The following is a 15,612-nucleotide window of genomic DNA, read 5'->3' as shown; positions in this document are numbered from 1 at the left end:
GTTGTGCCTACAATATTCTCAATCAAAGTGTAGTGAGTTCAACTGAGTCGCAGACATAGACTTGGAGGCAACACATTTATTTAACGCCAACACATGGGGTAACTTTCCCCTTAACAGAATAACAACCTGTGGTGGTGACCACCAGGTTAATTACACTAATTACAACGTAACTGCTACTACGGACTGGGACCACAGCTCGGGTCCAGGTCCACGTGTTGGAGACTCGGTAGAACGTAGACGAAGGTTTCTTCAGGATGAACAACAACACCGGTCCCTCTAGGGACCCTGCTTATATTCTCTGCGGCGTGGCCGGCTCCGCCCTTGGCAACGCCCACCTTCCAGAATCCTCGGGAAGGATCTGGATGCTAAACCACGTGACCACCCCTAGCCCCCACTTGGGCCCCTTTGTCGACTTAAACGGTCACGTGTCCTCTCGGGTCAATCAGAGTGCCATGGCTTTTAGTAACCTCATTCCTACGGCCGGCACTCCCACACCCTGTCCTGTAGGGCTGGCACTGCACTCCAAGCGTGGTGCCATCTAGCGCGATAAAATCAGCGCTCACCGGGCCCCTCTAGGGCCGGTACTACAGCCACATCCTCGTGGTGTCCGCGGTGTCGTCACACCACACGCCGTGCCTCTCTACGGGCCGGCACTGCACAGTGACATCCCGTGATGTCAAGACAAAATAAATTATATTCAGTTTCTTGTTTAATAATTACATTTCCAAGAAATCTAAATTGCCTTCCTCTAATCGCTATAAATGTATTACTGCACTTATCTCGTCTGACCAGATTTCTGTTGCTTCTAGTTTGCTCTGTCGGGTCTTGGCAATTGTCCTGCTTTCACACCCAGCAACAATTTAACAGTACTCTTAAATTCGTAAGAGAGGAGAGTTTATGCGTGGGTTTTCATGAGTATACTCTAGAGCTCTCCGATGTGTTGTCCCTGACAAAGCTCCCAGGGCATGGAGCGAAACGTCGGACATCGTGCCGGACGACACGCGGTACAACCCCGAAAACACACACACGAGAGGGTGGGTGTCCAGGACCACACCCGGCCTCCTTTGTCTCCTCAGTGGCAATGTTTTACACATCACACCAGGTACTCACATGAGGCTGAGTCGGCTTAGGGGGAGGCCCAGGACGGGTTCAGATAATTGTCACTGGTGTTGGCCGTGAGCGGGGTTCGAACTCGGGACACAGTTTCGTAGCGCAGCACGCTAACTGCTCCGCCACCGCTCCCCACTCAACCAGACAACAACAACCATCCACACACAACCACCTTTTACATTTCACTCGGTTTGTGAGCCATGACGAGTCAAGGAGAATTTCCCATTCTTCAACTGGGTTTTTCAGGTGGACACCATCCCCGGATGTGGAGTGAAACCTCTAAGCCAGCATAACTTGGGGGAAGGGAGAGCCTTTCTGGCCATGCGAAATGTCAAGCTCATTGAAATAATTAATGCATTCATTGTTATCAAGCTTTTATTATATTCACACTTAATATTAAGTACCTACATTTTTACACATATTGTTTTATATTTATTGACAGGGTGTTGCAGTGGTAACACTTGTGACTCACACCGAGAAAGGCCTGGGTTCGATTCCTGACCTGGGCACCTTTGTGCAAGGAGTTTGTATGTTCTGATCTCCCAGTTCTGCATGGGTTTTCCTCCAGGTCCTCCGGTGTGCCTGGCATAGCTAAAAAAAATCCTAAATATGACTGTCATTGGCCAAACATCCAAATGCCGAAAAAAATGTATCTGCTAATTACTCGATTGGGATTACACACGGCAGCATTATCGGCCCCCTTTCCAGCGAGCGAACAAAAAAAAACCTGGCAGGACCCTTTTGAAAAGAGTCTAGAGACTCGGTGAGAGTTTGCTGGGTAAACAAGCAGCATCACAATAAGAGACATGAAACGCATAATTTCGTGAAACTGCATTTTACAGCGGTGTCCAAGCACAAATAACGAAGGAAAAAAAACTCAACACATTTGTCAATAACACTGCCTCAAATGTCTCCAATTCGTATCACTCTGGCATCTATTTGCTACGAAGAAGAACAATTGCCAGAAACGTCGCTTTTATATGGTATGTTTTCGCATGTTAAAATCGTATGAGTGAATAAAGCGCAGCAATAATAATAACACTTTAAACATCGCGACATGTGCCGTCCACTTTTAAAACACTGAGCATGAACCAGATGGGTCATGGGCCGCGCTTAACATGAGACATTCTGAAGGGCTTAGACAATTAATTTTGTTTCTTTGTAAAACTAAGCGCCCTCGACAATAGAGCCAAACCATGAGCACCTACGCGGTAACCTTTCATGAGTGGCTCGTGCATATATATATTGAACTTCTTTCGCACCGTACATAGCCAACCGTGCTAATTGGAGGTGCGGGGGAAGACAAAACAGCACCTCCTATCACTGTACGTGACTCTCGCCGCGGTGGCGAGATGTTAAGTACCTGGTATGCAGGAGGTTGTGGGTTCGATCCTGACCCTGACGCCTGCATATTTGGAGTTTGCGTGTTCTCCCCGTGGTCGCGTGAATTTTTCTCCGCGTCCTCCAGTTTTTGCCTCCACATTTAGAATCAACATCACGCGTTTAGAGTATTTGTCTGCTATAAATGTCCACAAGATAAGCCACCTTTTTGAGCTATCATTTGTGCCCAGGTCGCTTCTGGAATAATAAAATAAATAGTTCAGTTTTAGTTTAGGGGGAGAGAGCGCGTGATTGTGGTAGTGACGTGGAATTCAATCTTAATTTTGGAGCTTTCGTGACTGCAGGAATTATTCTTTGGTTCTTTCGGTAAAGTCACGTATAAAGATAAGATAATAAATTAAATAATAGCATACTACGACGTTTCGATTGCAACACACGCAATCATCATCAGGTATAAAAGAAATAGCAACAAAAATCTAACCATAAAACTATAGACAGACATATAAGCAGACAGATATCACAAAGATAAACAGAAAGAGAAACACGTATGTGCAATTGGTTCTCTTTGTCTCTACGCACGTGGTGGTGGGGCACCCCCCCCCCCCACCCCCAGGCGTGGTTGCTCTGTGGTCGCTTGCCCTGCTCGCCTTCGAGCGCTACTTCGTGATCTGCCGTCCGCTGGGGAACTTCCGTCTGCAGTCGAAGCACGCGGTGCTGGGTCTGGCCGTGGTGTGGGTCTTCTCGCTGGCGTGCACCATCCCGCCCGTGCTGGGCTGGAGCAGCTATCGTCCGAGCATGATCGGCACCACCTGTGAGCCCAATTGGTAAGTGTGCGATGCTGATGACGGCGATGACACTGGTCAACAAAAAAAAAACTTTTTTTTCTGGCCTGGACTTTTGCAGCTGTTTTAGACTAATTTCAGGATGCTGATTCCAAATCTGATCTCAGATTTGCTCTATCACGTCTCATTTTATGCTATCGGCATACCCCATTTTCATTGATTTTACCCGAAATTAACTGTCACTTATGATTGCAAGTTGTTGCGAGTCAGTGACTGCTTTAGTGTTAAAATATGGTGCTGTATTTTTAGGATAGTGTGTTTATAATATCATTTTATGTAGATATCCACATTTATTTAATATTTTTCTTCCGCAGTTTTTATTGAAAATGCAATAATGATGTGATAGACAAAAACTGATACCAGATTTGGAATCAGCACCCCAAAATCACCTTAATATCGTTGGAATACCTTATGCCAGAAAAAGTGTGTTGACCAGTGTAATAATACAAATAATAACGATCGTCGTGGATGGCAATTGCTTGAGATGTCTGAGATCCACCGATCGCGCTCCAGGTGTCGAACCTGGGGTGACCACCACGGGGGTTTTGTCCGCACGGCGTCCAGGCTCTGGGAATTCATCGCCCCTTGGAGGGTCAGGAGCTCGCAGTCGTTGGAGACTTTAAGTCCCGACTGAAGACCCCTATCACCACATCTGTTTAACACGGCCTATTCCCCTCCCTCTATGTGCCCAGTTCTCCATTTTGTCTCATAAAGTCTGTCTATAACCAGTTACTTTCCACTTATGTTCTTCCTCTACACATATAGTGCTTTGAAATCCATTGCTTTTGGGTGCTTTAGAAAAATCTATTCATATTAACCAGCAAAGAATATATGAGTGTGAAGAATTGTTTTATCGGAAGAGTCCTGTATTTGGTAGAGGGCAGCTGCCGTGGTGGTGGTGGTTTTGCATGCTGGTCCAGCATTCCAAACGGTGCAATCCAAGGGGCATAACAGTGGTTAGCTGTTAATTACCTCGCCTGGTACACAGGAGGTCGTGGGCTCGATCCTTGCCGCTTGAATATTTGGAGTTTGCATGTTCCCCCCGTGGTTTGCGTGGGGTTTTTCCTTCAGGTTCTCCGGTTTTTTCCTCCACATTTAGAATCAACATGCATTTTGAGTATTTGGGTGTTATACATTTCCACATGACGATCCACTTCCATGAGCTATAATTTGTGGCCAGGTCGCGTCTGACAAAGAGCTACATAGCCCAGTGGGCCTTACCGGGTAAAACATTTAAAAAATTAAAATAATGTTTTTTTGTTGGCAGTTTAATTCAATTTCCCGGCACAGCAGTTTACAATTAAGATTAAAAATAAATTAGTTCTATCCACCTCATGTGAGGGACAAAGCGAACCCCTGCCCGCCCCCCTCTATGGTTCAAACCATCGTACAGGTTTCTTAAACTCTGTTCACTCAGCAGTGTAATAGGTTTACACGAGGGCTGAACGATTTGTTGAAAATATCTAATTGCGATTTTTCTGACAGATATTGCGATTTGATTTGCGATAATTTTTTTAAGTCAAGCTGCAGTTCCATATTCACTGTGTAATCGATTTTAAACATGTGATGGAGCATTACCACATGATATGAAAATATGAACTGCTCTATGTATTCTAATGCAAGGATGAGAACTTAAATAATATTAATTGCTTCCGACATGTATTTATAAAAATGTGTTTATTGAAATAAAACAATCAAACATAGAACTGTTAAGTTAAATAAAAAAAAGTTCTAATAATAAAAAATAAAACAATTTTAATAAGAAAGTAACGGGACTTTTCAAATCGCAAAAAAATCGCAGCCTTTGCGATTTGCTAATCGCATTGTTTCAAATTGAGATTTCCATTTGGAATCGATGAATCGTTCAGCCCTAGTTGACCACCACGGTTGGTCGATCGGCAGGTCGCGCGCGTGGCACGGTGAAGTGTGCGTACTCTTTCCTCTTCTAAGAAATATCCTCTGGAGGAGGCTCTCTGGAGCTCCCACGAGTGGAGACCATTCCACCAGCAGTGACTTCAGCAAGCAATTGCAGGGCTTGTAATGTGGAAATCTCTACCACTGGCGAAGGTCTTCCAACAGGAATCAGCAACTGTGCCCCCAGTGATCAATGAGGCAGGGAGACATTTTGAATTGTGACTTCGACTAAAGAATACAGTGTTAATAAGTATAACCCGTAAAAACAAAGTTTTTCACTATAAATCCTTTATATGCGTGGCGGCTAGAGTCCTCTCGTCCTCTGGCTTGAGATGGCTGCCACCTATGGGTCAGATGATTGCATTGAACCATTAAGCAATTGGTAATTAAATATAATATTTTTGTCCTAAAAAGTGTAAAATTTTTGAAAAAATGTTTCACGAACATTAATTGTCACGCACAACGAGTCTGTGTGGAAAATGTTAGCTCGATTGGATTACGGGAAGTGGGTTAAAAAACGACCAAAAGATTTGCACGGTCCTACCTAAGCAAGCAAGCGAACTTAATATAAAGGATTTAAAAATGGAATGTCTGATGATGGATTGTATTGCCTATGCTGATAAAGTTTCGCCTTATATTTTATCTTTGCAGGTATTCTGGCGAGCTGCATGATCACACATTCATTATGATGTTCTTTACCACCTGCTTTATATTCCCGTTGGCTGTGATATTCTTCTCGTACGGAAAGCTGATTCAGAAGCTCAAAAAGGTATGTTCAGTGATCGCACCGACCCTTTAGACGGAGCACAGCTTTAATTTTATGCCTGATTAACCCGCACCTCCGATTAGCACGGTTGGCTACGCACGGTGTGAAATAAGTTCAACATACGTCCGTGCAAACATATATGCAGTCATTTTATTTCAATTAAATAACATAATTCTATGTTTCGTGTTAAAATCGGACATCGCCTATGATTGATTATTTGTGGTTCGGAGAGTTTGATAAAAAAAATCTGAAGATTGTGAGTTTTAATTGTGTCCTGGGTCACCTTTGCAGCTAATAAAATGAGCACCACTTGAAATAGAAAACCAACAGTTGTGAGCCTCCACGTTTCCTCCCAACATGTGGAAATCCATCACTTGCCCAGTGGCCAACCCAATGGGAAGTTTTTGTTTTAATTCAGTGTCGCTTCACGTCGCACACCAAAGGCATTAAATGTTGGTCATAATTGAATGGCCTTGATGACATTAATTGCGTTTATCAAGCCACAAATGCGTTTGGAATACTGATTGCCATGAATAATGTGACAGAATTCCCAAATGGCCAAACAATGCAATGCAGTAATTGACTTGTAAACGAAAAATAATACAGTCACATCAAAGTTAAAATGACAACGGCTCATCACGTAAAAAGTAAAATTTTCTGGCTTCAACCTTGGCACGTTAGGGGGCAGGGGGGGGGGCGTGGGGGGCAGGGGGGGGCCCTGGGGGGCAGGGGGGGCGTGGGGGGCAGGGAGGGCAGGGGGGGCGTGGGGGGCAGGGAGGGCAGGAGGGGGGGGGGGCAGGCCTACCTGAGTCGTGGGCAGAGTGGACAGAGACAGTAGGCAGGGCCAGCATCAGAGGGAACGAGTGGCCGATTGTGTGTGTGGTGGGAGCGGGGCAAGCGATTGGGGACTAGTGAGTGAGTGGGCGTATCTAAGTAACAAGTAAACCCGTAAAAAGAAAGTTTTTCACTATAAATCCTTTATATGCGTGGCATCGGGGCGGCTAGAGTCCTCTCGTTCTCTGGCTTGAGATGGCTGCCACCTATGGGTCAGATGATTGTCTGGCAGCATTAAACAATTGGTAATTAAATATTTAAAAAAATTTCCCTAAACAGTGTAACATTTTGGAATTTTTTTTTCTCACGAAAATGCATTGTCACGCACAACGAGTCTGTGTGCAAAATGTCAGCTCGATTGGATCACGGGAAGTGGGTTAAAAAACGACCAAAAGATTTGCGCGGCCCTAAGCAAGCAAGCGTGTCCCGGTTGAGCCTCCCGGAATGTTGAGGGCGCTATCCCCCCCGGTTACGCTCGGCGGGCCAGGCGTCGGAGACGCAGCGGGGGCTGGAGTCAACGCGGCGCGCCGAGCAGCAGGTGACGCGCATGGTGGTGGTGATGATCCTGGCGTTCCTCCTGTGCTGGATGCCCTACGCCACCTTCTCCATCGTGGTCACCGCGTGCCCCACCATCCACCTGGACCCGCTCCTGGCGGCCGTGCCGGCCTTCTTCTCCAAGACGGCCACCGTCTACAATCCCGTCATCTACATCTTCATGAACAAGCAGGTGGAGCGCTCGGCGTGCGTGCTGCAATGGGCAAAGATCCCCCCGGTGTGGCCCTTAGGGGCCGTCCATAAATGACGTCACGCACCTAGGGGGGGGGAGGGGGTCAGACATTTGTGACGATGTGTGACATGGGAGGGGGGGTTTGAGAAATGTGACGTCACATCAAAATGCGCACTTCAAATAAATATAGACAACACGTTCTACTTTATTAAATCGACTTTTTAATAAATGTTTTCTCCTACAACATCAGTGCAGCGCCACATTAAATACGCACTACAATGACAATAGTTTAAAGCTATTTGAAGCATGTTTTATTTTTTTTTGGGGGGGGGGGGGGGCAGAGCGTTGTGACGTCATATTTGAGGGGGGGGGGGGTCTGACTTTTTGTGACGACGTGTGACGAAGGGTGGGGGGGGTCAAAAATCGTCCAAAATCGCGTGACGTCATTTATGGACGGACCCTTAACGGACCGCTTGGGCAAATTCCGAGCAGCTGTCGAGGCCGGCACGGCACACGAAGGGGGGTAGATGACCAACATCACGCCCGACCGCCTTTGTCTCCCTCGTTGGCGATGCTTACACATAGCAACACGTGCTCTTTTAAGGCTGAGTCGACCTCGGGGAGGCCCACGACCGTTTCAGATATTCGTCAAAGATGTTGGACGTGAACGGGAATCGAACTCGGGGCGCTGGGTTCGTAGCGCACTGCAGCACTAAGCACACAGGCACGTCCAGGCAACAACAACAACAACAATGATGCCCCATGTGGCTTTAGCAGGGGCAAGGGCTGTTAGCCAGTAGCAGCACCTATGAAAGCCAGCACGGCACACCAGCGGGTCAGTGGCCATCACCACACACGCATAGAGACATGCATCCGGCAGTAGAGCAGGTGGGTTTGTGAATGCGTCTTGTTTAGCGGACTTTCATGAAGTGCTGTCACCCCTCGTGTACACGGTGTGTGGCGCTGCAATTCGAATAAGGATGTTTATGATCCAAAATTACGATGATGATGATGTTAAGCTTAGGCTGCTGCTGCTGGTGGTGACGATGATTTGTGAACCAACATTCCAGCAAACTGAGGTTATGTATGGGGATTTTTTGAAAAAAGAAATCACTGTTGTTGAGTACAGGCACACATACCCGCAAATAACAAGCAGCCAGCAATGAACAGCACTCATGAAGTTGTAATAGATACGAGTAGACAGTTTCTTTAAAAAAACAATTGCCGGTATCAAAAAGACATTTAAAAGTCCCATATATATATAACAGCTCAACCCTAGCTATTAACGCGTCGATTTTTGCATTGTCTTTGTGCTGTTCGCTCCAAGGACAATGTGGCACATTTTCAAAGCGTGTTTGTTTGCATGTTTCACCACAAGCGTGTATGGTCAATGTCGACTTGATGCCTTGCAACATTTGGCTACTTGGTGTTTGAACGTCTTAACACTGTATTATTGCCTTTTCTGTTTTCATCATTTTGATTCTGACAAAACATGGTCCCATAGATAGTACTACTCTGCATTGAATTAATGGTTTATGTCAACCTCTAACTCTTATACAATTATAATGATGTTTATATTATAATAAAGGGTGGTCCAAAAGTCAGGACACATAGGGCTATTTATTCAAACAATGCCATTAACACATTTCAAATAGTTTATTCTCTAAGTTAACATCCCTGCGGGGGTCACCTCAAATCTGTTGCTTACAAAACTCGATCTAGGACCTTGAATGGATCGAAACTAAACACAATTGATGAATGCTCAAAGATTACTCCTGTAACTATAACACATTCCTGCGGAGGGAGCTGGTAAGAACGTTGGGTTGCTCGGTCAATGGCCAGGGTCAACGGCGGCGTGGTGTATTCCGCAAATATGCCCGACTGTGAGGGCAGGCACAAGCCGGCGTGAGTAGGTTAAACGTTGAGTTTCATAAGGGCACCACGGGGTGACCAGCCCCTCCCCACCCAGCCCCACCCCTCCCACTCCCCACCCAGCCCCACCCTCCCCACCCAGCCCCTCCCCACCCTCCCCTCCCCACCCAGCCCCTCCCCACCCTCACCTCTCCACCCAGCCCCACCCCTCCCATTTTTGGATGCACGACGGACGGACACAATAATCCCCTGTGGGCTGGTGTAACCAGGAGGTTCCTACTAGTAATATGTTTTTTTTAAGTTCGAAATTAACTCATGCATCATCCATTAATGTTTATGGAAGCCAGCTTTAACATTGTTAAAAAATAGATAAATGAAATAACCCGATGTATTCTGACTTTTGAGCCACCCTATAACTCACGACAAATCTGGATGAAGGCAACTTGAGCTCCGTCCTTGCTGCTCCGTGACTGCTTCCTGCAGATACCTGAACATTTGTTCAAGCAAATAAAATAACCGATGTGAATTGTTTAAATACACTAAACTATATTTATTTGTTTTACCAGGTAAGGCCCACTGAACTATACAGAACGTTTATAACAGCCAAACACTCGAAACCCATGTTTCTAAATGTGGAGGGGAAAACCGGAGGACCCGGAGAAAAATCCACGTGACCACGGGGAGAACACGCAAACTCCAAATTTACAGCAGGCGTCAGGGTTGGGATCCCATCCACGACCTCCTGTATTCCAGGCGATGTAGTTAACATCTCGCCACCACAGCGCCAATGGAGCACGAGACGAGATAAAGGCGCTGGTGCTTTGACCCCCCTCCCCAGTTCCGCGACTGCTTCATGCAGGTGTTGCCGTGCAAAGGCCTCAAGCAGGTTTCCGCGAACCAGACGGCCGGTCCGCAAAACACGGAGCACACGGTGTCCATGAACACGCAGAGCGCCGGCAACCGGCACAACATCTCGCTGGCCGCGGGCGGACCCAGGTTCACCAGCGCCGTCGCTCCAAGCCCGGCCACTGGGGTCGTGGAGCCAACGATGGCTGTGGCCAGCTCCATGGGCGAGCCTCCGGACAAGTCGACAGCTCCTTGCCAGCAGCAAGGGCAGCAGCAGCAGCAAGGGATGCCAATCCCGGCCATCACTCACGTTCAGCCACTGCTCACCCATTCGGAGTCCGTGAGCAAAATCTGCCCGGTGTAGCGGCGTCGTGCGGTGGGGCAACGCACCAGCGGGACGGGGCGGGGGCAGCCTTGAAAGGAAAACGATTTGGGTGCACTGCTCCACTGGACACTCGAGTTGCGTCATCCTTGGGGAGCGGGGGGTCCTTAAGGATGACGGTGCGATGGTTGGTGCAGTCGGCAGCCTGACGAACAGAGGCTCGGGCACCGGGGTGGGGGGAGCCGACGGGACTCTTTCAGGAGCGAGAGCCTGCGGTGCACTCATGAGCAGTTGCCACGGTCTTTGTGCTCACGCGAAGCGATTTTACGTGAGCGTCGTTTGCCCCCCCCCCCCCCACATACGCCTTCGACACCCCCCCCTCCCCCCATATCTGGCCAGCACCTGGATGTGAGCAATTATTATTGTTACTATGACTGGCTTTTCGCACCATGTGCGAAAGGGTGAAAATTGTTGTTCTTTACGTTGTGCCAGCAAACTCTTCAGATTCTCTATTGCAAAGCACTGGTACCGTGTGAGAGAAGAGCTGCATTACGCCGCACATGTTTGTACGTGGTTAGTTTAAATGGCGATGCCACTGCCGACAGAGGGTGGGGGGGTGGGGGGAGCAGCACTCTTGCCATGCTGCGTTCAGTCCATGCATCTACAATGGCCAGTCAACCATTGTAAGAATTTGACCTATCCATCGTTTCGCATTTAAATACAACGATATAATATCGATGTGTGTACAGGCGGTCCCCGCTGTTATGACGTCACAATGCGTCGTCGTCAACGGGACCCCATTTTTTCGAAGAAACTCTAGAAACATCACTTGCCGATGTATTTCTCGTTTTTTTTTCTTTGCGCGTATTTAACGGGGTTTCATCGGTAAACATCCACAAAACACACTTGAGAATAACGAAAATCTCCACGCCAGGTCACATCGGGAACCAAACCGACTCTATTTAAATGTGTTAGAAGACGCGTCGTAAATCAAGTTTCTGTGTCGTAAATCGATGTATGGTTGCATGTAAACGTCATAAATGTGGATCATCCTTTATCGAACCATTGTAAACCGCACACTGCCTGTATCTATACACCCGTGATCCAGCATTGTAATCGGTGCACAAGTTCACGTGGGACAAACTCGACAAGTCCCTCGACAACACTTCACTACACAGAGATTGCTCCCTTTCAGGGCAGTGCTGTTGACCAGCGGTCCCCATAACCTTTGGACCGGTTTCGTGGAAGACAATTTTTTTCACGGACCGGGGGGGGGGGGGGGGCGGGGGGTTCATCATTGGGTCTTTCCCCCTTTTCAAAGAAGCTCTCCAGCGACGTTTGTTTTTTACTCATGTTGGCTACTAGGGGTTAGAGCTTGTGGGCTTACCAACACCGTGACTGAGACAAGCGCGCAGTGCGGGAAAGAGGCGTGGATGGAAGTAGTGAATAATAAAATAATTGGCGGGCCACGCGCGGACTCACCGCTCACCTCCTGCTATGAGGCCCGGTTCCTAACAGGCTACGGACCGGTCCGTGACCCAGGGGTTGGGGACCGCTGCTGTGAGGCGGTCGCTCCTCTTCATCCGGCGCTGCTGAACCTCGTGGCAACAGTTCCCGCATTTCCAAGGGCCGCTGCAGCATTCAATTCTCCACCAATGGAGGACCATTTCCAGCGTTGAGTGCTGACAAAGCGCCACTAATTGTGATTCACCCCGAGGGGACTGGTGGGCCGAGTTGACCCCCAATGCCTTCCTGTCGCACGTGGGTCAAGCGCTCGAACCCGCAGCGTCACGTGGCACTCACCTCCGTCAGTCTTTCTCAATCCACTGCTGGATGATGGCCTTCCCACACCGAGTTGCTCGTTGTAGCATCGTGTTCACCAGCTGCGAGTGTGCATTTCCGGTCTAAATGTTGATATTTGTGATTGTTGTTGTTGTTGTTGTTGTGGGGTTTATCCTGAATGCAAATGAAACACAGATGCAGTCCCTGGTTACGACTTTTGCAGAGCGGTTGATTGGGCTTCATACTTGAAACAAGTTGAATTGCGCAGCCCTGCAATTGCTTGCCCACATCCCTGCTTGGGGAAGAGCCTCCACTATGAGGATATCAATAGAGATCCTCTCAAAGGTATATCACCTACTCTTTGACGCTGGCCAGACGCCTTAAAGGAAATGGGAGAAACCCACCCCCTTACACCACCAACGCTGGACTTAGCCAGTCACCCGGCTGGGTAAACAGCAGTGAGCGGGCTCTAGAAAACTAGTCCCATCGTTTCGAACGCCATGTTGGAAGGTCAAAAACAGTGACCTATTGATTGCAAGTCACAGATTGCTAACCATTACCCATGGTAGCATTGAGGGGAATTCCACTTAGGTGGGGGTTGACTCTGCCCATCATTCATGAAATATCAATGAGTCACTGCCAAATGCAATGAGCCCCTGCCTCCGTTTATTTAAGTAGGGGGACGATTTCAACTTCTGAGTCCCCCTGTGATGAAATGTAAATACGTTGAAGCGATCGTAGTCGCGTTGCCTGGGCTCGTAGATTGGTCATCACAATGGGGTTGCAATGCACGTGAGAGATTGAGATTTCACGCTAATTATACAAGCGCCCTGCTGCTTCTCTTTAACGTGGAGTACAATACGGCATTTGGGGCCGTCCATAAATGACGTCACGCGATTTTTTACGATTTTTGACCCCCCCCCCCTCGTCACACGGCGTCACAAAAAGTCAGACCCCCCCCCCCTCAAATATGACGTCACAAAGCTCTGCCCCCCCCCCCCCGAAAACCATATTTTTATTTTGAAAATAAAACATGCTTCAAAACGATTGTCATTGTAGTGCGTATTTAATGTGGCGCTGCACTCTGATGTTGTAGGAGTGTTGTTATAACAATTAGTGTTGTTATAACAATTCTATATTTATTTAAAGTTGGGCATTTTGATGTGACGTCACATTTCTCACCCCCCCCACGTCACAAATGTCTGACCCCCCCCCTAGCTGCGTGACGTCATTTATGGACGGCCCCTATCCGACTCGCTCGCAACTTGGTGATATGTGAACTGGCCGTTCGTTCGAATCTTAATCCGCTTGTCCTGGTGAGGGTCACGGCGACAGCGTGTTGAGTCGGGTGGTCCAGACCTCCCTTTCCCTAGCGACAGACTCTAGCACTACATTACTATACATTACACTATGCACTACTATACTATACATTACACTATACACTACTATACTATACATTACACTATACACTACTATACTATACATTACACTATCCACTAGAATACTAGACATTATACTATACACTACAATACTATACACTACGCTATACACTACACTATACACTACTATACTAAACACTACACTATACACTAGTATACAGTACACTATACACTGCTAAATACTACACTATACACTACTATACACAACACAATACACTGCACTATACACTACTATACACTACTATATACTATACTTTCCACTACTATACACTACACTATACACTACTATACTATACACTACTATATAGAACACTATGCACTACTATACTATAAACTACAATACACTACACTATACACTACAATGCACTACACTATACACTACACTATACACTACAATATACACTACAATACACTACACTATACACTACAATACACTACGCTATACAGTACTATACACCACACTATACACTACAATACACTACACAATGCACAGACTCTAGCTCTTCCTGGGGTACTCCCAGGCGTTCCCAGGCCTGCCGAGCGACATCGTCCCGCCAGCAGCAGCAGCAGCGTGGTCCTGGGCCGGCCCCGGGGTCTTTGCCCAGTGGGACGCTGCTGCTGCTGCTGATGCTGCTGCTGATGCTGCTGCTGATGCTGCTGCTGCTGGTGGTGCTGGTGCTGCTGCTGCTGGTGCTGCTGCTGATGCTGCTGCTGATGCTGCTGCTGCCGCCCGGTAGAGTTCCAGGGGGAGTCTACCGGGGGCCCCATCCTCGCCAGGTGCCCGATCCACCTCAACTGGCTCCTCTCGATCCGGAGGAGCAGCGGCTCCACTCTGAGGCTCTCCTGGGTTACCGATCTCTTCCCACGATCTCGGAGAGTGATGAGCCCGGCAACCCTGCGGAGAAATCTCGGCCGCTTGTACCCACGATCTCATCCTTCCGGTTATTATCCAAAGTTCGTGACCTTCGGCGAGGGTGGCAACGTGGGTCGACCCGTAAACCGAGAGCAAATCGGACAGCACAATTATCGCGGATTTTATATCACACGATGTATCATCTGGGATGCCGCAGTAGGGAGATGTCATCTCCCTTGCCTGGTAAGCAGGAGGTCGTCGTTTCGATCCCGAATCCTGACGCCTGCTATCTATTTGAAGTCTGCATGTTCTCCCCGTGGTTGCATGGTCTTCCGTTATATTTCCCTCCACGTATAAACACTCGTTTACAGGATATGGCTGCTATAAATGTCCACGTGATAAGCCACTTCGTTGAGCTATTACTTGTTGTCAGATTGCTTCTGAAAGAGAGCTATACAGCTCAGTGGGCTTTACCTGGTAAAATAAAAAATAGTTTCGTTTTTAGTTTAGTATCGTATCATCGTTACATCGTGGCAACCCCTAATGGGGGGAAAAAAACTAGACAAAACCCGTAGTCATTATTTTGAAATGTGTTCGGTGTCTTGAGAAGGTTTATTGTTTAATGTACTGTTTGCTTTTCAATAGTAATCCACATGCGTCAGCGTCCGTCTGTTAGACCCGGGTGTGTGACAACTCTGGATCTTGCATGTGAATTGACTTGTACAATAATAAAGGATTCGGAGTGCATCGATACTGTAGCATGCTGTCTTAATTACGCATTCGGGTGAATTCCGCATACCCGGTTTCGTGTCCTTTATAATCATGTGTTACATATGATCCTATTCTGTAAGGATTTAAAATCTGTGCGATTACATAGACCACTCAAACTCGACTCAAGAAGTAACAGCAACGTGTGTTCTATTTTATTTTTTAAGAAGGATGTTAAACATTTCACGGACAGACA

General features: G+C 47.4%; 1 protein-coding gene across 2 annotated transcripts in view; it reads left to right on the top strand.

Annotated features, from left to right (window-relative positions):
- LOC133360038 (pineal opsin) overlaps nt 1-10,763 on the top strand; it is a 34,336-nt gene extending 23,573 nt beyond the window's left edge. For both annotated transcript variants that reach the window (XM_061578613.1, XM_061578621.1), the window contains 4 exons: nt 3,065-3,275; nt 5,859-5,976; nt 7,295-7,534; nt 10,245-10,763. In XM_061578613.1, coding sequence (XP_061434597.1) covers nt 3,065-3,275; nt 5,859-5,976; nt 7,295-7,534; nt 10,245-10,616 — 941 coding nt within the window. In that variant the 3' untranslated portion in view covers nt 10,617-10,763. The remainder of the gene's footprint in view (nt 1-3,064; nt 3,276-5,858; nt 5,977-7,294; nt 7,535-10,244) is intronic.
- The last annotated feature ends 4,849 nt before the right edge of the window (nt 10,764-15,612 follow it).

This window comes from Lethenteron reissneri, chromosome 8 (genome assembly GCF_015708825.2).
Source record: "Lethenteron reissneri isolate LAM-NWPU_2019-01 chromosome 8, ASM1570882v1, whole genome shotgun sequence".
Classification (NCBI taxonomy): Eukaryota; Metazoa; Chordata; class Hyperoartia; order Petromyzontiformes; family Petromyzontidae; genus Lethenteron; species Lethenteron reissneri.
This window is presented reverse-complemented; position numbering and strand designations above follow the sequence as displayed.